The 25,060-nt window shown below is 44.8% G+C and overlaps 1 protein-coding gene across 2 annotated transcripts in view; it reads right to left on the bottom strand.

Annotated features, from left to right (window-relative positions):
- The window catches only part of rnf111 (ring finger protein 111), a 48,204-nt gene extending 25,318 nt beyond the window's left edge, over positions 1-22,886 (bottom strand). For both annotated transcript variants that reach the window (XM_080540087.1, XM_080540088.1), the window contains exons 1-3: positions 22,504-22,886; positions 17,477-18,558; positions 1,007-1,133 (exon numbers count right to left, since the gene is read on the bottom strand). In XM_080540087.1, coding sequence (XP_080396213.1) covers positions 1,007-1,133; positions 17,477-18,461 — 1,112 coding nt within the window. In that variant the 5' untranslated portion in view covers positions 18,462-18,558; positions 22,504-22,886. The remainder of the gene's footprint in view (positions 1-1,006; positions 1,134-17,476; positions 18,559-22,503) is intronic.
- Positions 22,887-25,060: the final 2,174 nt, after the last annotated feature.

The raw sequence follows: 25,060 nt of genomic DNA, 5'->3' as shown, positions 1-25,060 counted from the left end.
ACAGTCAAGGTGATGCCAGATCACAGCGAGAGCGCGTTAGAAGCACTGGGATAAAAGTAGCGTCTGTCAATAGGGGGCCCTGGCTGGCAACGGCCCTCTGGACACTGAAGGAGAGAGCAGGGGTGCCACTGGGGTTGATTTACACACCCGCTGAAACAAAGACAACGTTATTGGGGGTAGATTTTCCAATAGAGAGAGTGTAACTGTCACGTCACCTTAACGTCGCACTGAATCAGATAAAGAGTCGATACTACCGGGAACGTGGAACGTCGGAACTGGAGACGACCAAACAAGCGAGAAGCTCTCCATCTCTGAGAAGCTCTCCATCTCTGAGAAGCTCTCCATCTCTGAGAAGCTCTCCATCTCTGAGAAGCTCTCCATCTCTGAGAAGCTCTCCATCTCTGAGGTTGACATTGATATTTGGCTGTCAGACTTTATTGAATCGACTGTGTTCATTACTTCAACGACCCACCCCCCAAAATTAGACAGTGTAAAAAAAAGTTTGCCGGTTAGAAGATTGATTATTGTGGCCTGGGGTGGTCCAGTGATCTAGCACTGTGGTCTACAGTGCACACATTATGCCCATGTCGGCAAGGGTTCGAATCCGGCCCATGCCCTGCTGACATGCCCTCTCTCCCTTCTTCTCCTTACTTTCCTGTCTGTCTTCACTATATCTGTCCAATAAAATGAAAAATATGACTGGGACTGCCCCACTCAGAAAGAATAACTTAATACTAAATAAAGATTGATCATTTCCAGCTCTACTAGCGAGGGGTCACGTTAGCCACATCACAGTGACGTACCAGTACATGTCTCCAATATCCAATACAAATATTTAATCACCCTAAACAAATAGCAAAAAAACAAGCTGTATTTACTAATCTCCTGTTGAGCTTTCACACACAAAATGGCTGTTTGTGCCCAGACAGCTTCGTTGTCATGGTATCCTGTGACCATGATGCTTTATGATGGCTCTACAGGTGTGTTGCGGGCTTGTGGTGCTCACCTGAAGCCGTCTCCCACGGTGACGATCTCCACCTCGCTGTCCGTGGAGGTGACGTTGATCTCCTCGCTGGCGGGGACGGGGGGCGCAGGGGTTGCCTCGATCACCACCACGTCCTCGTCCAGACCTCCTGGAACACACACACACACACACACACACAGGGGCAGACAGACACACACACACACACACACACACATATGCACGCAAACGCACACACAGACAGGGGCACGCACACACACACACACACACACACACACAGTCAGTTACTCAAGAATTGAAGTTAATTCCATCAGAACAAACACTTGCATGCACATTGTCGAGGTGTGATGTGACCGCTGCATCTGAGATCATTTCCCAGGTATCTGTATTTCCTGAAAAGTGAGTGAGTCACCTGAATACATTTCACTCATAAATGCAACTGGAGCTATTGTTTTGTGACTGTTCTGGCAAAAACATCTCTGATAAATAAACAAATGTTGGTAAACTGGTAAGCAACTAGGGGTGCGTTCTCAGAGAGAGGTTGTTGCTCTCCTCGTTATCTGCTTATGCCAGCCTCTGTTACCCAGATGTCCAGGTAGATAACACACCAGGTCATGTGAGAGAGAGAGAGAGAGAGAGAGAGAGAGAGAGAGAGAGAGAGAGAGAGAGACACACACACACACACACACACACACACACACACACACCAGGATGAGGGCTGTTGTGCTCTTCAATTGACCTGCTTTCATTTTGTCATGGTGACTCAGTAGCCTAACCCTTCAACACCCAAAGCTAGGAGTGTAGTAAAGCTGAGGTGGTTCTGGTGTCAATGCGCAGGCTAACAGTATGTGTACTGGGCCCGGGTGGAATGTAGGTCAGAGAACGCTACTCTCCACAGTTTGCAGCAGGATTGGGATTTTTTTTTTTTTTACAGCGCAATCTCTGGATCTGCTCTCCGATTGGTCCGCTTTACAGCACCCCCCTCCGTTCCATCTCTCATTCCAACCCCGCCTGGCCTGGCTGTCAGGAAGGCCTGGGGTGTGTTCAATAAGCTTAACATTTCACAACGGTTCGAGCTGCAGGAGGGAAACCAGCTAGTCACTTTCACACTGACGCCACAAACCGGTTCTAAACATAGCTCTTCTCCTCTCAGTCTCTATGGCCTAAACCAGGCACACTACCCATCATGAAAGATTTAAAAAAAAATATTAAAAAATAAATATAATATATATAAATCTACTATTGTGGCCTACTATCCATCAGTGTACAACATAATAATCAAATAATCCCTTAAGGCACAATGTCAGTTGTGAAATGTGTTGCATGGATGGTGTAATGGGGTTGTTGTTGTCTCTCTGTGAAGTCAGTCAGCGGTGGTGTACGTCTCTAGTGAACACCACACCTCGCCTGGGTCATGTCTATTCTGGTGGTCCACTGGGTGCTGCTGCTTAGCACCCACTCCTAGCGTAGCTACCCCTCTCCTAGCCTAGCTACCCCTCTCCTAGCCTAGCTACCCCTCTCCTAGCCTAGCTACCCCTCTCCTAGCCTAGCTACCTCTCCTAGCCTAGCTACCTCTCCTAGCCTAGCTACCCCTCTCCTAGCCTAGCCACTCCTCTCCTAGCCTAGCCTAGCTACCCCTCCTAGCCTAGCTACCTCTCCTAGCCTAGCTACCTCTCCTAGCCTAGCTACCTCTCCTAGCCTAGCTACCTCTCCTAGCCTAGCTACCCCTCTCCTAGCCTAGCTACCTCTCCTAGCCTAGCTACCTCTCCTAGCCTAGCTACCTCTCCTAGCCTAGCTACCCCTCCTAGCCTAGCTACCTCTCCTAGCCTAGCTACCTCTCCTAGCCTAGCTACCTCTCCTAGCCTAGCCACTCCTCTCCTAGCCTAGCTACCTCTCCTAGCCTAGCTACCCCTCTCCTAGCCTAGCTACCTCTCCTAGCCTAGCTACCTCTCCTAGCCTAGCTACCTCTCCTAGCCTAGCCACCCCTCTCCCTCATGAAGCCATACTGCTGTACACCAACAGCTTACTCACTTCCTGGACGGGAACAAATGTGACGTGACGTCATGGAGTTGCAAAACGGGCGCAAAGTGCAAAGGCTTCAAATTTGCGTTCAACGTTTTTTAGACAAAAAAAAAATCTGATTTCGTGTACTTAATCAACAAAATAAGCTTATTTTTAGCCTGAATCCTGCTGTGAAATCTTCCCTTATGGGAGGGGAGGAACTGGTTCCAGGTTGTTTCTCATTGGTCGATCGACTTGGCTACCAGGAAGTAGAGTGCTGCTTTGTTTACACCACTAAGACTCGTAAGGTAAGATCTTCTATTTTATGTACATAGCGAATTTGTTAGTTAAGTTAGTTACTAGTTGAAACCAGTGTGTTCGTGTATTTAGACATTTCTTTATTATTACCCACTAGCAACTAACTGAAACCAGTTCAGTCTGCACTAAGCTGGCCACCATTGTTGTTAGCATGCTAGCAGCATTGTTGTAGCTCGGTAGTCTGTCTACGTTGTAAGTACGGTTAGTATGTCTACGTTGTAAAAGTTGTGTGTAAGACTCATGTTCAGTGTGTGTAATAGATTACTGAAATGTTAAAAGTTTAAAAACGTGTTGCTGTCTTTGTTATGAACGAGCTAGCCGCTAGCCGCTAACACTACTCTGAGCACTTTAGGTAATTATCATTGTCATGTATTAGGCTAGCTATTTTTATGAACATGGTATGGTAGTATTTTATGAACATGGAGTGCCAGTAACTGTAGGCAATATTTTAATATACTATCTTCTTTCTGTTGCAGCTTTGATGCCCCCCACCCCACCAGACACAGCAGCTCAGAACAGGACTGTCTAACTCAGAGCCGAGTGCTCATTGAAGTACACCACACACTCTGGCAATATTTTGTTGAATAACAAGAACAGTTGGGCATAGATACAGCATTTTGAACTGTGTCATGATTTATTATCTATTGATAGTCAATTCACAGACCTTGCATGCTTACCTGTGTATAGTCTGTTGTATGTTCTCAGTTGTTGCCCTCAGTTCAAACTATACTTGTACTTGAAACTTGAAACTGAACTATAAGGCTGGACATTGACTACTGAGCACTACACTATTTCCAGCACAAGACCTCAGCAAATTACTCTTAATGCCTCCATAATAATAAGCTGGCTAATTAGCTACAGTAATAACATTGCTAGGTGATAATGTTAGCAATATCTAGCTAAGTACTGTAAACTTCTCTTTGAAAAGTCTATCTGACCCAGTGACTAACACTAATGTTTGCACACTGATTGTACTTTGCACAGCTTGTCGCACTATTGTTCTGCTGTAGTGCGACTACCATCACTTATACTTATCACTTTATTACTTATTATTGTGACTATGTACCTTGTTGAAGAACCAAAGTGAAATATTTTTATTCTTGTGTACTGTAAAATAAATTCTGATTCTGATTGAAGACTTTTTTGTATCATTAAAAGACTAACAATAACAGTTACAACAACCATAAATAATAATAAGCTGGGTAATTAGCTTAGGTAATACCTTGCTAGGTAATAATGTTATAGCTGTATAACTATAGCTGTCTGACCCAGTGACCAATACTGACAGGTATTGACAGCTGATAGCTGTCAATCTAGAGGGGGAGTGGTTGGGGGTGGGGTTAACCAGCTATTGTTACCGGCCATTACCTGCCGGTGTGAAGGTGTGAAAAAGTCCCAAATCTTTGAAAGCCGTTTTCTCAGGATTTAGTTTTCAGGGTTAACAAGTTTCAAATACTCATGTCGTCTTACATTTTTTCCCGATGTCTATGTATGACACATCATTTGAAAGCTTACAATCTGTAGTTTAAGCATATGTAAAAAACTGAAAAATGACTTTGCCCCCTCCTTGATCATTCCACCAGATCGCGTCAAATACTTTAGACTGCAAAAAAGATCTCTAAACAAACAGGGACACCATGACTGAGATGTACATTATATAAAAAGGGAGGTGTACTGTATGCAACAGCCCTACACTTCTTGGAAATGGCTGATATGGTAACATTACATATAGGGAATTATTTCAGCGTTTGTAATCCTCCATTTCGCACCTGGGAGAAGGCAGAATGTAGACCCCCAGGGTGTATTCAGTATGGCAAAACATACAGTATGGTCTGCTGCGGATAGAAATGTAATGAATAGGATGGTAATGATCATGTGGAATATCTCTGGATGTTGCACTGCACTGCAGGGCACGTGACCCTATTATGATTGATGAATACAAGAACGACAGGACTGAAGAACATTCTTGGACTCGATGCACTCTGCGATTGGGCCCCTGCGCTGTGTGTCAATCATCCTCAGGCCAAAGAGGGAGCTGTCTCTCCGCTGGCCATCTCCCTCCCCTCTGCTGCTGTAAACAATAGCATAGCTTTCCCCCCTCTGAGAGCCCTTGTTTCCATGCTGGCTGCAGTGGAGCTGAGAGCTCAAAGAGCTTCAACCCCTCTCCACCCACCTACTTCCCATGGCAGACGCAGAGCCGGCCTTGCCTCTCCCTGTGACCCCGCTCCTCCATCTCCCCTGGAGCCGCTGCTGCTGCAGTGGGAACGCTGTTATAGCCACACAACGGACGGTCGAACCTCCAAGAGGAGGAGAGACAGAAGAGAGAAAGAGGCTTATAGGGCAGAAACGGAAACGGTTCCTTGAAACGTGGCGGTTCCTCTGGTGAGCGCTCTTGTGGCGGTGCGGCACAGGAAACAGCAGGTGGTTGTCAGAGACACACTGGGGCTGTCGCTGCGCTACGCTGGGCGGTGGGAGGGCTAGCTGGGTTAGCAGAGACTCAGAAACACCTGCAGTAAAGAGTCAGAGAGGGCTGCTCCCTGCAGTAAGGCTGCAGACTGCAGAATGCCAGGTTTGGAGCCCCCCCCTCCCCTGCCCGTAGAAAGGAGATAGGGGGACGTGTGCACTTTATGGTGAAGGGGTCAGCTAGCCCCCCCCCCCCCCCGGGAGCGCGAGTGCCTTTAGATTGCCACACACACACACACACACGCATGGCTGTTTTCCACAGGTACTGGTGGGTTCACCGCCCGGGCCAAGGTGACTCAGGCCCAGAGGCGCGGGAAGAGCGAGGCCAGGCGGTAACCTTGGTGAAACAAAGGCAGCGTGCTACATAATAATAGGCTGTGTGCACAGAGAGTGAGATATAGGTGGGAGACAAGGTGCTGTTGTTTCTCCACAGGAAATTCAAATGTGCATCATACATGTCTGAAAAGCGTACGTGCATGTGTGTGTGTGTGTGTGTATGTGTGTGTGTGCGGAGGACCTTTCTATAGCACCTTTTAAGCAGGCGAGCAGCCCTCATTTGTATGTTTCAAAGCGAAACACGTACATTAGGGACCCTTCAAACCATGCATATTCATGGTAAACGCTGGAGAGCTGGCCCTCAGATGTTCATATAGAGGCGTATGAATAAGAGGAGAAAAAAAAAAGAGAAAGAAGTGAAATGTCTCTTCAACAGAGCCCTCTTTGTTTCAGGCATTTTCGGCCTATGTACACGCTTATAAAAACCCTAACAGGCTTGGCTACGGATTCCAGTTCAGCAGAGTCCAAGTCAGCAGCCTCTCTCGTGTAAAGAGAGGGAGGAGGCTGTGTGTGTGTGTGTGTGTGTGTGTGTGTGTGTGTGTGTGTGTGTGTGTGTGTGTGTGTGTGTGTGAAGGGCATATCCCAAACAAACCGGTGGGTTTAGCCTCTCTGTGTGTGTATTCCTCTGTACCAGAGCTATGTCAACAGAATGGAAATTGCTGCCATTTTCACCTGGGAAGCTGCTCAGAGCTCAAACCCTGTGGATGGACCCTAGAAACAATTCCACACCATCCCCACACCCCTAGACCTGTGATAGGATCTGAATCAATGTGGTACGTGTGTTGAGGTGTAATGAGCTTGAGGGTAGATATTCAACGCCAGACTAAGTGTCTTTGGGAGATGGGGAGATGGTAAAGAAAACACTATGAGCTCTGGCTATTGAAGGAGAGGGGAGAGAATTAGCTTCTGGCCTGGTGTTTTTTTAATTAATTACACAATTTATTTAATTTAATTTATTTAATTAATTACACAAAAAGCCAATTCTAAAATGTCATGAATTTGCTCTTGGAGGACATTAGGGCTGCAACAACGAATCGATGAAATCGATAAAAATCGATAATGAAAATAATTCCATTATCGATTCGTCTGGTCTTGTTCCATAACAAACCTACTTCCTGTTGACGCACGCCACGCTGTCTTGCGGAGCCGGTGTAGGCATCGCGAATCATAGCGAATCATAGCGCTACCTATGGCCGGAAAGGGCAGAACCTATGACCGGAACCGGAAAAGTGGGATAATCTGGTAGGGTGGGAAAATCCGGTACCTACACCGGCGCGGCGGCTACATTTAAATCATGGCGGAGGCGGAGAAAACGACTCGACCGAAATCGTCCAAGGTATGGGAGCACTTCACATTAAAAGCTACTAAAAAATGGTGCAACCGATGCAAAACCGATCTTGCATGGCACGGGAGCACAACGGTGATGCGAGAACACCTTAAAAGAAAGCATGTGACAGTGATGGATGAAGACGGCTCAGCCTCAGCAGGGTAAGTTATACGAGTTTAACGTTGGCTGTACCCATGCCATACGTTGCGTTTTGAAGTGAGGATCGTTCGTTTCACTGGCACAGCTGTAGGCCTAAGTTAGTTATTCTCGTTTATCTAATAGATTCTCCCTCTTAATGACCTATTGTATTTTTAGCTTGCTATTCGCATTCTATGCCTTCAGCACCGGAGTATGCTCAGTCACTTGTATTAGTAAGGAGATGCACTTGTGAGTTGGCGAAGCGTCAGCTAAATGACTGTAATGTAATGCGATAGCCAGTGAGTGTTTGCTCGCATTCATGAATTCAATATTGCATGACAAGTGTATTTAGCTAGCTTGCTAACGTCAGTGGTAGAGCAGGGTGATAAGCTAAAGGCTAGCTAGTGGTAGCCTACCAAGCTACCCGTGAGTTAGAGTGAGGCACTGACTGTAGCCTAGCCTATTGTATGGAGTGAGAGGACACATTGCATTGTTTTGGAGCATATCTGTTATATAAAAACATTAGTGTCTTGTCTGTAGCCTATATTGCACTTTGGGTTACTGACCTTTACATTAAGCAAAGTTATTACCTAAAACAATGCATGTATTGAGCTAGAGTTCAATTACTTTATTGAAACAATCTACCGCCATAGTCCATGGCCTGTTGTTAAACCTATTTGATGTAGCAAAGCCTTTGCTTAAGATAACTAATGACCTTAGGATAAATGCAGACTCGAAAAAACTCTTGATTCTTGTACTCTTAGACTTAAGTGCAGCCTTTGATACGGTAGACCATTCCATACTTATTGAGAGACTTGAAAACTGGGTTGGCCTCTCAGGTCCGGTCTTAAACTGGTTCAGGACTTACCTGGCTGACCGAGACTACTTTGTAGCCCTTGGTGACCATAAGTCAAAACATTATAGCACAACCTGTGGGGTTCCCCAGGGGTCCATTTTGAGACCGTTGCTTTTTAGACTATACATGCTACCCCTCAGTTCCGTTATCAAGAGGCATAGCGTTAACTACCACAGCTATGCTGACGACACTCAGCTTTATATCTCAGTAACTTATAATATAGTATATTAATATTTGGATGACACAAAACTTTCTCCAACTCAATCAAGAAAAAACAGAGGTATTGATCATTGGCGAGAAAACTGGGAGAGAGAAATTATCTGCACACTTGAAAACACTAGCTCTTAACACTAAGTGTCAGGCTAGGAATCTTGGTGTCATAATTGACCCAGATCTACATTTTGAAACTCATATTAATAATACTATTAAAACATCCTTCTACCATCTAAGAAACATCACTAAGGCAGGGCTCGACAGTGCGACTGTTTTGGTCGCATTTGCGAGTGAACATATTTCTGTGCGACTTGGAAATTAGGGATGCACCGAAATGAAAATTCTTGGCCGAAGCCGAATTTAAGGAAACACTTGGCCGAATACCGAATGTGTATCGGCAGTTTTTAATTTTATCATTGCATAAACTAAATACATTTTGCTTTTTATTCATGCTTCTCAAAGAAAGAAATTGAGATTGAAAAAAAAGAACTTTTATATATAACTTATTATAACTAATTATCGTGGGATTTAATCTCTACTGCTTTCCAGGGTTCAAGTTAATGATATTCATGATTTGTCTCTACATAGGCTTCAGAAAGTATTTAGACCCCTTCACTTTTTTCACATTTTTGAATAGATTTGCCATCAATCCACACACAGTACCCCATAATCTAAGTAAAAACGTTTTTTAATGTTTGCAAATGTATTTAAATGTAAATACAGAAATACCTCATGTACATAAGTATTCAGACCCTTTGTCACTCTTAAAATTAGGTCAAATGCTAAATTTCTTCAACAAGTCATTCAACAAGTTGAATTGAGTCCACCTGAGTGTAAGGATAATAGTTCATGTTATTTCAGAATGAATATCTTTTGTTTTTATAGTCTCTGGTTTGCATAGAAACCACCGCATGATACAGCTGCATGTCATAAACTCGTGTAGAACAGCTGGGAGTCTGAATATGTTTTCAACAAGGCAACAACTCTGCTTCTCACTCCAATTTTAAATTGAGCTACGACTGCTAAGCTAACTAGCTAGATGAGTGTAAGGTTGCGTTCGTAAAGTCGCTCTGAGAGCGCTGGAGCGCACACTGGGCCCGACGTCATAGAGTGATATGATGCGTTTTTGTGTGACTATGCCAAATTGTTGTGTGCCTATCAAATATTGCAATACTCATTGTTTAACCTTAAACATACTGTGTGCCCACTCTCAGTAGTCAACAACATATTTAGGAGCAGGCACATACCATATCAAGTAACAGTGAGACCAGTTTAACTCTAAAGGACATAGGAGCCTTAGCCCAGTGGTCAGCTGCAGAGACAGAACAGCATGAACAGTATAGCCATGTATGGGAACTAATGTCAGTATTGTAAGTTACGAGGTAAAGCTATTTCCCTCTCTGAGAACTGTATATAAGCTGTAACAAACATCAGTACTTTGCTTGGCATCTCTATGCCACAGCCAGGCTCGGCACCAGCCATGTCGTAGCCATGCTTGAAGCTTGGACTTATCAGAGCATGCTGCCTTGGAAACATCTGTACCTGGGAATGCAACCCAGATCTGCCTAATACAATGATTACAATTCAACCTTCTCTCTGAGTCATCAATATATAATTTCCGGCCACGTGACCAAGAAAGATCTCCTTATATCAAATGGCGTCACGAACGTTATATCAAATGGCTTCTAACGAACAGGATGCTAGATTCAGCGAAACAGGTAAGGCACAATGTAATTATTTGCTTAACCTGAATTGCTGTTCTAGAACGAATCTTAATTTTTTTCAAAAAGGAGATGTATTGATATTGGAAAGTACTAAATTAAAATAGTTTGAATAGAAGGCGCTGTATAGTCAAAGACGGTGTGACTGGTCAAAACACTGAGAGTTAGGATTTATTGAGATTCTGAACTTTGTAAGGAACAAAGCAGAAGTCTATTGTGTATTAAGTTAGGGACAAGACCTTAAATACGTGATTGAAAGCACAGCACTTTGAGGAAAACTAAGTTTGAAAAGATTTGGCCATAATATTTAAAAGACTCTAAGAGAAGTTTCAATCAACATAATTGATTACTAAAACCGCATGTCTATTAACATCATGGGAAGCATACATGTATGGCATGCAGAATGTTATCATTAAGAATGAAATGAATAACAACCATATTTCTGAACCAAGCTTCACAACAGGGCGAGAGTGTTAAAACTCTGACCCTAGGCTATTAATAGAACGGAGACTGCTCCTGTAACCAAACACACACACACACACACACACGCACACATAGAGCTACAACATACAACAAATAGACAAATTTGTCTCATATTGAAATGATCATGCAAATCTGTGTTGATTCAGCAGACATATAACATTTTGATTGATTTAGTGAACAGAGAAATACGCATTAAGACTCTAAGACTCTGTGAAACATCAAAGGAGGACATTTCTGATGGAGAAAACACAATTCAGCAAGAAAGACCTGGAATGTATTCTGACAATGCCTGTCGATTCTATTTCCTGACAGAATCAAGGAAATCAAGAGACATTGAGCGAAGGACTCAGAGACCGAGATGCTGTTCAGTTCTGGTCTAAGTTAACCATTGCAGAAGTGGGGAGAGAATGTTGCAGATGCTGAAGGAAGCTATTGCCGGATGAAACAAGAGAAATGAGACAAACTAATGACATTTCAATGTGACAAACAATGGAAATGTTAATTCTTATGATTTAAGACAGAGACATGATGATGACAAGAGAGACTTACACATACTTTTATGTAGTCGTAATTGTTCAATTGTACTGACGCACGCAACTAACAGTGTCATCAGCAGTAAACAGCTGAATTCAACAGCACGAACTTACAAACTTTCTTCTAGGAATTCTAAGGGACGGGAACAACAGTCCAGATAACCCAATTAACAAACTTATGCTTAACATCTGTATTTTTGTTTCCAACTGTTTCTGAGCAGGTTAATTCCACAATCAATTGATGGAGAGCCTAAGATTTTATAGACTTGAGTCAAGAAAAGGAGGGGTGTAGTGTAATGATAATGCTAAAATTGTCTTAAGTTAATAAAACCTATTAACGCTGTGAACAGAGGCAAGAACACGTGCAAGACTGATGACCATCAAAGAATCAAATAGCACTCCTTGTTACCAGAAACACAAGGCCGTTCCTTTGATTGAAGATCTACTTCCAGACATTGTTATATTGACATATAATGTACTTTGTATGATGGAACCGATGCCTAATTTATTTCTGATGTGGCCATTCATTGACTTTGTTAAGAACTCCACATGTTTTTCAATAGAAATAATTTACCAGTCAAATTAATCTTACATCATGGGGAAAAAAAAGAGTGAGCTGATATGATGCGTTTTTGTGTGACTATGCCAAATTGTTGTGTGCCTATCAAATATTGCAATACTCATTGTTTAACCTTAAACATACTGTGTGCCCACTCTCAGTAGTCAACAACATATTTAGGAGCAGGCACATACCATATCAAGTAACAGTGAGACCAGTTTAACTCTAAAGGACATAGGAGCCTTAGCCCAGTGGTCAGCTGCAGAGACAGAACAGCATGAACAGTATAGCCATGTATGGGAACTAATGTCAGTATTGTAAGTTACGAGGTAAAGCTATTTCCCTCTCTGAGAACTGTATATAAGCTGTAACAAACATCAGTACTTTGCTTGGCATCTCTATGCCACAGCCAGGCTCGGCACCAGCCATGTCGTAGCCATGCTTGAAGCTTGGACTTATCAGAGCATGCTGCCTTGGAAACATCTGTACCTGGGAATGCAACCCAGATCTGCCTAATACAATGATTACAATTCAACCTTCTCTCTGAGTCATCAATATATAATTTCCGGCCACGTGACCAAGAAAGATCTCCTTATATCATAGAGAAACCGAGTCATTTGATTGGACGAGAGGCATTCCACGAGTGCTGATCGGATTTCCTGAGTGAATTTACGAACGCAGCCAGTTTTGAAAGCGCGTCGCCTCGCGCCGCGCGCCTGTTGAGAGTTATATTTAATTGTATTGCGTCATCAAAACACGGCCACTATTCGGTGGTAAACATTCGGTGTTTTCACACATTCGGCCGAATACCGAATGTGCTTTATTTTGCGATATTCGGCCGAATGTGCATCCCTATTGGAAATACATTCAATCGCACCAGTGCGACTACTGCTGAACTACTGTCATGCGCAGTCAAACTTATGTGTATAAGCGATGAGGGAATGAAAACAGTGAACAGAAACGCGTGTCGCAGAAATGCTTCACGCGAGTCCTATCCTATATGCGCTTAAAATGCGCTCGTAGCGCTGTGTTTTGTTAGCCGCTAGCTGCTAGCAGCGTTTGCTTCCGGTTTCATTACAAAGAGGTTAACCCGATATGTGCCTGACGTCTAACAACATTCAAATGACTTCATATTTTTTCGGATTTCAATGTATGACACATCATTTGAAAGCTTATGATCCGTAGTTCCAATCCACAACACGTCACATTTGAAAGTGTTTATGTATTTTTTTTACATTTGAAAGTGTTTTTTGTTTATATATATTTATATTATACAATTTACCAGTCATATTCTGGAATGTGTCTAACTGTTAAAGTTCCATAAGTATAAGCAAAATAAAGTAACAGTTAGTACTTTATAGTAGTAGCATTAAAAAATAAAAATAACGGGGAGCGGCATATTGGGCGGCCGCTCCCGAGGGCGGTATAGGAGTATTTCCGGACAAGGATCCGTCGCGCAACACCGCCCCCTGGGTGCCGGAATAACGGTGCTGGGCTCGAGGAGCCAGTCAGCTAGTCTGCCTGGCGGCCTCCTCTGGGGCTGCCGGCCACGGGGTCGTGCGGCGGATCCTACGCAATAGGCAGGGGATAATTGGATGCTAGGTTGGGTTCAATTGGCTACCAAATTGGGTGAAAAAGGGATAAAATCTGAAAAACAAATTACAAAAATAAAATAAAATAAAAATAATAATAATAATAAAACACGAACCGTGAACCGTGACCCAAAAAACGAGGTTCATACCGAACCGTGGGCCAACTGAAATTAATATTCTTACTTCCCCTTTACATTGTGTGAGTCTCTATTTTTATTACGGCCAAGAGCCGGTTATGATCATTTTGATATGTTATGATTATGATAATTTGTTGTCGTTGACGCAATTTTGCGCAATTTTCATTGTGCTACTGAAATTCTTGGTGTGCTACTACATTTTTCAACATGGTAGCACAGTGCAACCTGGGGAAAAGGTAAGCGTCAAGCCCTGACTAAGGTACAATCATTTCTCTCCCAGGCAGACACCGAAAAATTTATGCATGCGTTTGTTACTAGTAGGCTAGATTACTGTAATGCTCTCCTGACAGGTCTCCCCAAAAAAATTATTAATAGACTACAAATGGTTCAGAATGCTGCTGCTCGTGTCCTTACTAGGACCAAACGAAGAGCGCACATCACACCTGTCTTGAGATCACTACACTGGCTCCCTGTCAGTTATAGAATAGACTTTAAGATCCTTTTACTAGTCTATAAATCACTCCACTGCGATGCACCCAATTACATGGTGGACATGCTCATAAGATACACACCAGCTAGACCCCTAAGGTCTAGTGGCACGGAACTTTTAATAGTGCCAGAGGCTAGGACAAAGAGATTTGGAGGATCAGCTTTTAGCATATATGCTCCTAGATTGTGGAACACCCTACCTGAGGGCCTGAGGTTGTCTAAAACTCAGGAAATTTTTAAGCGTGACCTCAAAACCTACTTATTCAATGTCACCTTTTGCTACTAAGGGAGACATTGGACATTATAGAACTAGGATCACTAGGCCATTACACCATACTCGTGTTTTGAGATTTGTGTTGACAGGAAAATGGACCCGGGTGCTGATGAGGCACTGTCAGCTCCCAGTAGCACCTAGAGCAGTACTGGAACCGGTACAAGGGTGTACCAGGACCACCATCAGGTTGTATTGCTGTCATCTTTATTGTCTTTATTGTGTTGTTGCATCATAACTGTGCTTAAGATTCTTTTTTGGCAGGACCTGTGACCATGCTGGATGCAGAACGATGCAGATATAACACTAAATTTATGGACAGTGTGTACGCCGATAATATGCAAGGAACTTTTCCTGGATACATGGTGTACAGGTTTTTTGCCCTTGCTTGCTTGCTTTGTGCCGGTGGTCCTTGGCCTCCCCTTGGGGCCCCCCGGATGCCCCGTGTGCCTGGTCTGTTCCGCCGCCGGGGCACCTGCTTGGCCGTCCTTGTGCAGGGCCTCTTTGGTCTGTGCTTGCTTGGCTGGGCCGGGTGTGCTGGTGGTGGGGCGGGCTGGGTGTGTGGGGCGGTGGGGGCTCCCCGGGGGGGGGGGGCCCACCGCTGGGTACTGGTAGGCAAACTGGCTAGTAGTCGCTCTATGTGTAGAGGGCTGCAAGGGAATTTTCCTGGCTACATAGTGTACAGGTTTTTTACTTTTGCCTGCTCTGTCACTATTGATTGATTGATTGACTGATTGACTGAAAATGTTCATTGTGTGAAGCGCATTGAGTTGCATCTTGTATGAAATGCGCTATACAAATAAAATTTGATTTGATTTGATTTATTTATATATATATTTTTATTAATACTTATTCATTTTGCACATGTATATTATTGATTATTATGTTATGATATACTCAGTGAATATTTATGATTTTACCCCATCCCAATATTATGATCATCATGTTTTGGACTGATGAATGAGTTGAAGAAGCATGAAGCTACAGTTCATGTCAACCTGTAGGCCCAGTAGTAGAATACAGTCTTACACAGAGGGCAGTCAACCTGCATGGAGAGAGCACACTAAAATTATAGTGTCCTTTCTCAATTGTCCTTTTTGTCTGTATGAAATTCTGCTTTAACAGTTTTTGTTATCATACAATAATTACCTGTAGTCTGACTAGTATACCTCAGTGTTACCTGTAGTCTGACTAGTACACCTCAGTGTTACCTGTAGTCTGACTAGTACACCTCAGTGTTACTTGTAGTCTGACTAGTATACCTCCTCAGTGTTACCTGTAGTCTGACTAGTACACCTCAGTGTTACCTGTAGTCTGACTAGTATACCTCAGTGTTACCTGTAGTCTGACTAGTACACCTCAGTGTTACCTGTAGTCTGACTAGTACACCTCAGTGTTACCTGTAGTCTGACTAGTATACCTCAGTGTTACCTGTAGTCTGACTAGTACACCTCAGTGTTACCTGTAGTCTGACTAGTACACCTCAGTGTTACCTGTAGTCTGACTAGTATACCTCAGTGTTACCTGTAGTCTGACTAGTATACCTCCTCAGTGTTACCTGTAGTCTGACTAGTACACCTCAGTGTTACCTGTAGTCTGACTAGTATACCTCCTCAGTGTTACCTGTAGTCTGACTAGTACACCTCAGTGTTACCTGTAGTCTGACTAGTATACCTCCTCAGTGTTACCTGTAGTCTGACTAGTACACCTCAGTGTTACCTGTAGTCTGACTAGTACACCTCAGTGTTACCTGTAGTCTGACTAGTATACCTCAGTGTTACCTGTAGTCTGACTAGTACACCTCAGTGTTACCTGTAGTCTGACTAGTACACCTCAGTGTTACTTGTAGTCTGACTAGTATACCTCAGTGTTACCTGTAGTCTGACTAGTATACCTCCTCAGTGTTACCTGTAGTCTGACTAGTACACCTCAGTGTTACCTGTAGTCTGACTAGTATACCTCCTCAGTGTTACCTGTAGTCTGACTAGTACACCTCAGTGTTACCTGTAGTCTGACTAGTACACCTCAGTGTTGTTACCTGTAGTCTGACTAGTATATACCTAACGTGTATATATAACCACCCTGCTGTGTAACACCTAACAAGTATAGGCCTGGCTGATTTAGAAAACATAAAATAAAATTTGCAAAATAAATCGTTTTTTTTCTTTTTCATTTGTATCCGATTAATAGAAAAAAATAATCGGCAGATTAATCGATTATCAAAATAATCGTTAGTTGCAGCCCTAGAGGACATCGTCGCAAGCAAGCTCAAACAAAAACATTGTGTAATCGTTGCGCGGCCTTCAGGCGAGCCAATCGCATTTGGAGAATAACAAGATAATAATACCCCTCCATTAGCAGTCACACTACGAGGAGGACGCAGCAGGCAGACAGTAGGTTTACCAAGGCCATTCATACTGCTCTGCCTTTTTCCTTCCAAATGAACAGGAAATCCAAAGCATTCAAAAGCAATCACATTGAATTTATTCAACTCATGTATATCAAAGACTTAGTGATGTGATAGGGTGATGTTAAAAGCATTTAGCGTGAAGTAGGAGTGTGAGATGTTTGGTGTTTGGCCCTGCGACACCATGACCTGACCTGACCTCCTCCTCTCCTCCTCCTCTCCTCTCCTCCTCTCTCCTCCTCCTCTCTCCTCCTCTCTCCTCCTCCTCTCTCCTCCTCCTCCTCTCTCCTCCTCCTCCTGCTGTGGAGCTGTAGGGGTGACAGGGCCCATCTTACCGTGAGAGACTCCTTCCTCTCTGATCAGCACTGCTCACACCCCGGGGTCTGGGCGGCTTCCTGTGCTACATCATAACCAGCTCAGTGTGACAGGACATGTGGGGGGAGTGGGGGGAGGGGGAGGTGGAAAAGTGTGTTCATGGCTGTGTGTTCATGAGTGTGATGTGTGCGTGTGAGAGAGAAGGTGTAACGCTTGGTGCACGAAAACCCCCCCAAAATAAAACACCTCAGAGTGGAAGGTTGAAAGGTGTTAAAAGGTGAGTCACACACAGAGGGTCGTAGAGGGCGTTGACGGCGTCGGCGACTTTTGTTTACCTGCGGCTACGGCGGCGCTGTTGGGCTGGCTGCTGGTGCTGCTGACGTCCACGTAGAGCTCGTCCTCCGCCTCCGTGGAGGAGGGCGAAGACGACGCGCTGGTCAGCTCCTCGCTGGTGCTGGACGCGCCGTGGAGCAGTGCGTACTTCCGCCGGGCGATCACCTCCCGCTTCTTCCTCTGCAGCAGCAGACGCTCCTTCTGCTTCTGAGTCCGCTGGGCGCCCCCGCCCCCGCCCCCGGGCCCCCCCCCGGCCTTCACGAAGCGCTTCCTGTGCGTTGGCCGCCGCCCGCTCAGGCACGGCCGCTTCAGCAGCACGGGCGCCGGCTCCGCCTCCGAGCGCGCCCACTTGTGCGAGGACGAGCGGCTCGCCCGAGTCCGACCGAGGACGGTGCGCAGCCCCATCCCTCCCCCTCCCCCCCCTGGGCCGGCGGCCGAGACCACAGGGGCTTTGTGCTGCAGAGGAGACTGCTGTTGCCCCCCTCCTCCCCCGGCCGCGGCCGCCCCTCCGGCCTCCACCCCCCCCACCACCACCGCCGCCTCCTCCTCCGAACTCAGAGTGTCAGAGTCCCCGAAACGCAGGCTGGACGACGGGGAGGAGGCGCAGTCGCTGAAGGAGGACTCGGGGTTGCGCTCCTCCTCGCTGTGGGGCTCCAGGAGGCCCGCCCCCCCTCGGCGCTGGGGCTGCAGGGAGCCCTCGCTGACGCGGCCCTCCTTCAGGGAGCAGTCCGAGGGCCCCGCCTGCTGGCTCTTGCGCTTCTTGCGCCCGGGGAGGCCCCGGTCCGAGTCTCTGCGGGCTGCCGTGTCCCTCAGGGTCCGGTGCCGCGTCTCGGCGCACAAACTGGGCGCGAACTCGCTGCCCACTTTGCCGATCACCTCCATGCCGGAGGGGAAGCTCTTGGCCGCCTCCATGGGCTCGGGGTTGGCCAGCGGCCCCTTGAGGTGCTCCTGTCTGCCCGAGGCCTCGGACGAAACCTCGCTCTTCATGGTCGGCTGCCGGGTCCACGCAGACGACGCGCCAAGAAACCGTTCGGGCCCCGGGTCCTACAGGTCCATCGGAGGGAGCGCCGCAATCAACCTACAGCTGAAAGGAGAGAGAGAGAGAGAGAAGAGATGAGTCTCAGACACAAGAGCACACCGGGTCCAAAACAAAAAAGGCTCTCATCCTTTTTTCGACACAGAATTACGGGACGAGACGTTTAAAGGGATTCTAATTCCGCCGCCGTGGTAACGAAGACTCTCTCTACTCTCTGTGTACAAACAAGAACAACAGTGCAGAACTGCTTATTTGTGATAGGAAATGAATAGAGGCCTAGGAGTGAGCGTCGCTGAGCGTGTTTTATGATCCATTCCTGGCAGAGCATGACTCAGACTGGATGGTAATCCGGGCCTCAGTATTACTCGCCTGTGTTGCAATGAAAGCAGGGAAAATGATGAGCAACGTAACAGGTCATTCCTGGCACTATGGAAAACCAGGGGGAAACAAACACTCAGAGACACAGAGTGTGTTCTACAGCACATCTCTCCATTGGAGAATGATCATAAAAAATCATTATAAATAAAAACAAAAACAGGATGCTGTGTGTATAATTAGAGGGCTGTTATTCATAATGGCAATTCATGAAACTGGACTGGAGTGGACTTGTGTTCTTATGGTTGCAGAATGTAGGGGCCTGGTACGGTAGCTGCTCCAGTGTGGTGTTTGCCTATACTTGAGCCACCAGTAAAACTCTAAAAGAGGATGAGAATATAAAAATCTCAATTCGTTGTAAATTGTTGTACTCACTGCCACAAGGGAACCACTGACCATACTATTGTGAGCGACCCCTCAAAAGCCTTACAGCCGAGGAAGTGACAGTAATGCTTCTGATAAAACAGTGATGTGTGATGCTCCCGTCTGTCCAGAAGGCTGACGTGAAAACATTCTATGTATAGTCTTAATGGCATACAAGAACTCTCTCACACACACACACACACTCACACTCACACTCACAGAGAGACATGAAAACATTATATACAGTCTTAATGGCATACAAGAACTAGAAACACACACACACACACACACACACACAAACACAAACACAGACACAAACACAGACACACACACACACACACAGACACACAGACACACACAAACACACACACGAGACATGAAAACATTCTATACAGTCTTAATGGCATACAAGAACTAGAAAAACAAACACACACACACACACACACACACACACACACACAGACAGACACAGACACACACCGCCACCTTGATTTTCTTTTGAACATGATATCAGTAGATTACAAATCGATGATCCTTCAACACAATGTTTGAGCTTTGGTGCAACAGAGCTGAGCACCAACTAGCCTACAGCTCAGCCCTGACTCTGGTTAGTCAACCATCTGTGCTCAACCAAAGCATTTGCAGCTAGCACATTTCCAGGCAAAGAAAAAGAAAAAAACAAGAACTCACAGAGTAACTGTGGCCACCATGTTTTTGCAGTAGCTATAGAAAAAACACTGCAATACTCGCCAGGGTGTCGCACATTTGTTGACCCCTGAGATCTTCGAGTGATGTTACACAACGCCAAACGACTTGAACATGCCGCCCTCGCACGCTTTCTGCATGATCATAAAGCCTGAGTGCAGAGCTGCACCAGAAGAGTGGTGATAGAGCTCTAGTAGTAGGCTACATCCTCAACCCTCTCACCTCCATTACCCTTGTTGCAAATGTATGCAGCCTAAGACGAGACTACCAGGCAGACCAGGGGCAGGTGATGAAAACACTAAATTACACTGCACACGAGCCATGCACTGAAATTTAATGCAAACATACTGCAAACCCCAGTCAGTGCCTAGGGTGGAAGCCTCTTCCCCCCCACCCCATTGTTTGGATAAGCATATTAAACCCCAGTGACCCATAAGTAGGCCGAGGGCCTGCGGGAAAGAGAAGGTTTGTGGGTGCTTGTCTTCAGACTGCCAAACCTGAGTGGGTCACAATCACAGACGACCAGTCCTGTAAGGAGCGAGGCGGTTCGAACCTGCCTTTTACCCCCCATGCAAACTACATATGCCTTTCTGGCAGTTTCTGCCTAAGCAAGGCAAGCACAGGTTGTAGATCAGTAAAGGCAGTGAAGGTAGGGCTGGAATCCGGACTGGCAAGTTCCCTCACGATCCGTTTCACAAGGGCTTGAAAACAGGAAGGCCCGAGCTGATCAGTGACTACCATAATTGTGTATGATATCAACAAACACAAGCTAGCCAACCAGAAAATCTATCTTACAACAGCACATCAACAAATGCACAAAAAAAACAGGGCATGGTTGGCCATTGACCGCTCACCGGGGATGAAATAACAGGAGCCCGCTTGCTTGTAGCCAACAAACATCTATCAAACCTTTCAGGGGAGCTCTGAACCAACATTCGATATTCATTAAAACACTCAGGTCATGTTTTCGTCACATGAACACAGAAAGAACAGGATGCCGCAGGTGGAGACTTCTGGGAACAGGGGATGGGGGTGTGTGTGTGTGGGGGGGGGGGGGGGGTTCTGAGATGCTCCCCCCGGGTGCAGATGTGGAACCGCTGCCAGTGAACCAGAGCCCCAATTTATGCTCCACTGGGGCTCCCCCTGTGAACCACTGATGAGCCTGTGTGCCACTGAGCCGGTAGTGCCATGACACACACACCAACACAGCAGGCTCACAGGCAATCCCCCCTGGCACCAAGGTAGATACAGATTGCAAAAGGTGAGAGCTGCGCAACATACAACCTCTCTCATGCTAACGTCACAGACAGACCTGTGTTTTAGCAATGGCAGCAGCAAAACAAAAGCTACCAGATATGCCTATGTAAGGATGCATGTTATCATCATAACACCAAATGCCCTAACCAACTTCCATTAGGGTTACATTTGGTTTCTAAGCAAGGTCTCTTGCTTGAGGCTACGTGTTCAGATAATCTCTCAAATATTCAAGCACATTTTTGTTCGTACATGACTGTAGTCAACAACACAGAGAGAGCCAAGAGCAGAACGTGAGGAAGTCAGAAACATTGTCTCTAGTATTGTCTCACAAGTGCATACTAAATATGACATAAATTCCCCATTATTGTATCTGAAATGTGAGGGCCCCACAATGCATTCTATTACTGTGCTGGGTGCTCTGCAATGACACTCCTGTGGATTTAGGACGCTCTCATATTTGCAACAGACTGTAACTGAATCTATTTCTGGATTCTAGCATTTCAATCAAGTGATTTTACTTCTCTGTCTCCAGGTCTTTAACAACTGCTGATGAACATACACAGTAATGTCACCAACAAGTCCGATTTCATTTGTCTGTGATGCATTTCCTCTTTCTCCCCCTGAACCTACTCCATTACTTATTCAGCTCATTAATCTTAGGATCAAAGACTGAGGCAATTTGCAAATATTTGCTACTTAGCTATGGCCATAACAAACGCTATCTAAACAGCTGGGACTTACTTGATAACATCTTGTTAGTCAACCTGGCCGGTGTGCAGTGGTCAACAAACAAACCCAACTGGCTATCTTCTGGCTGACTTGACACTTGTGCATTGTGATCATTGCAAATCTGGGTTGCTGAGAATGAAAGATTTCACCGAGCTATAATACCTAGCTGTCATTTACAACACCATCAAAAACAACCAAGCGAGGTTAACCAAGTAAGCTTGACTATTACTAACCATCAAGATGGCCACACAAGCTGCTCCAGAAGAACTAGATAACCATAGCTAGTGGCTTAGCTAGCTAGCTACTGAACGTCGTAGTAGGGCCATTTCAACACCAATCCAGCGACATTTCCAAGCACCAAGCAAGCTGATCATCCTGTCATTAGGTTAACCTAGAACCAGATTTGCCATACACAGCATCCTCTACTTAGCTAGCCACTATAACGTTAATCACATCATCAAACAATAGCTTGAAAGCTGGATATCTCTGACGTTAGGATGGCTTGAACTGACCGTGGTAAAAACAGAGGAAAACAAAGACAACATATAGAGGGCCAAAACATACCTGTATCCTTTTGAATATGTTATTCAGTGTTAGGGTTATTCCTCGGCTGCCTCTGAAGAGCATGTAAAAACCTGGACTAAAAACTAAAAGGGGAAAAAAGTGTAAATCGCGAGCGAACGTCAGCAGCCGGTTGTGAAAGTGACAACACAGAGAGACAGACCCGAGGAGGGCCTCGCTGGCCAGATAGCTTAGCTTCAACGGCTAGACGAAGACCCGACCTAACTTACTCTTTTTCCAGATGTTTCTGTTACATAGCAACACTCTATGCAATTTACCGAGTGCAATAAGTAAGCCTTTTTCTATTATAGCATATAAATTCCTCTCTATTTGCCACCAGGGCCCTCGATGAAGTCCCCATTCCTGCCTCTCCGAGGCGTCCACTGTTGTTTACCCCTGGCTCGTCTGCTCTGACTGGCGAAACTAGCACTGGCGCAGCAAGGCCACAGGGGGCGCTAGAGAGACGAGTGCTGTTCACGACACTTCACGACATTACTGTAATTTGCTTAGGACTTAAGACAGATTGAAATAAGTATTGCGTTGGTGAAAACATAAATGTAATGGTCTCTATTTTATTCATCGTGCCTTAAACCAATCCGAAACCTAAACATTGGAAATACCAATATCAACTTTGTTGTGGCTGGTTGAGAATAATGGCATGTGTAACGGGCGCCCACTAGCGGCTTGTCTGTAAAAAAAAAAAACAAAAAAAAAAAAACTCAATAGTCTCACATCATCATCCTAGTTGTTCAGTTATTCAATACTACTATTTCTAAATGTGCTTTGAAACATAACCAAAAACTCTTATACAATCCTTGACATAATGTTATATGAGGGGTAGTGGTGGTCTAGTGGATAGTGAGTTGGACTTGGGATCGGAAGGTTGTGAGTTCAAATCCCGCCTGAAGCCACACCACTACTAGTGTGCCCTTGGGTAAGGCACTTAGCCCTCAGTTACTCCAGGGGGAATGTCCCTGTAATTCGTAATTGTAAGTCGCTTTGGATAAAAGCGTCTGCTAAATGGCTAAATTAAATTTAAATTAATGTCTCAAAATAAATGTCTGCGCATATCATAGCATATCTAACCATATTCTATGAACTGGCCCTACCCAGAAACGATCCTTGGTCCTAGACAATTAGATCTGGAAGGATATGAGCTACAATAGGCTGTGTATTGCACTTTTATAAAACAATAAGGAGCACAGCAGCACGTTTAACTTATTCTACTTCTCTGTATCTGCTCTGGAACCATATTGTCTTTTCTGACCCAACCTGTTAGATCTATATACAAAAATGTAAATGTAAATCTAGGTCACATAGATGACGGGAATGTAAGAGTAAACGTAGAGAGTTTTACAGAGTAAAAGTAAAAACACAGATAGTAAATAATGAATGAATGAATGAATTAATTAATTAATGAATTAATGAATGAATGGTCTTTATTGTCATTGATATAGTACAGGTACCAAACAACGAATTTGGGAGGGGGGGCTCCCCTGGTGCTAGGAGAAAAAAAAACTAAAAACAAGAAGGGAAAGGAGCTGGTTTACATAAATAAAGCCTATGTACACTATCCACTATACTATACTATACAAATAAAACACTGTGCTGTACTCTATGCTATGTTATACCTATTCTAACATTTCCTATTCTCTGAACCTTATGTACCCTAGGGTTATCATATTGCACATAGTGTTATTGCACATTCATTTAAAGTGTCGCAGTTTGCAGGTTTGAAATGTACACATTTGTGTTTCAGTATTACACTTGATTTCAATCTAGTAGCTGCCATCAATTTGTCTAGATTGTCCAGGGCCTAGAACCTAGGTCTTTGCTGTGTTCAGGGCCTGAATGGCCCTGGGGTAGAAGCTGAGCTTCAGTCTGTTTGTCCTTGCGAACATGGTCCTGAACCGCCTGTTCGAGGGCAGCCGAGCAAAGTGTTCGTTCTCAGGGTGGGATGGGTCTCTGTATGTGCTATACTGTGACCAGGGGCGCCGCTAGGGGGGTGGTAAGTTAGGACGATTCTAAGGGCCCAGCACTGACAGGGGCCCATGAGAATCTTTAAAAAAAAATTTTTTTATTTATTTTATAAATAATATTATTATTATTATTATTATTATTATTATTATTATTATTATTATTATCATAAGGACGTTAATGTAGTGGTGTAGTGGTGGTCTAGTAGGGGTAGTGGTGGTCTAGTAGTGGATAGTGAGTTGGACTTGGGATCGGAAGGTTGTGAGTTCAAATCCCGCCTGAAGCCACACCACTACTAGTGTGCCCTTGAGTAAGGCACTTAGCCTTCAGTTACTCCAGGGGGAATGCCCCTGTAATTCGTAGTTGTTTGGATTAAAAGTGTCTGCTAAATGGCAAAATTAATTAAAATTAGGGGCAGAAGAAGAAGAGCAAGAAGTGACAAAGGACAATGACAGCAGCACAGCAAGTTGGCTTCATCACTAGATTTCAAGGATCTTATTAAAGATGTTGCTACTAAGAAGGCCCAGCGTTTAGCTTTGATTTGATTTGATCTCTTTACTCCCATCTCGTTGTGCATTAGGCT

This window comes from Nansenia antarctica (assembly GCF_963989245.1).
Source record: "Nansenia antarctica genome assembly, chromosome: 1".
NCBI classification, from domain to species: Eukaryota; Metazoa; Chordata; class Actinopteri; order Argentiniformes; family Microstomatidae; genus Nansenia; species Nansenia antarctica.
The sequence above is the reverse complement of the archived record's forward strand: the minus strand, read 5'-3'. Positions and strand labels throughout refer to the sequence as shown.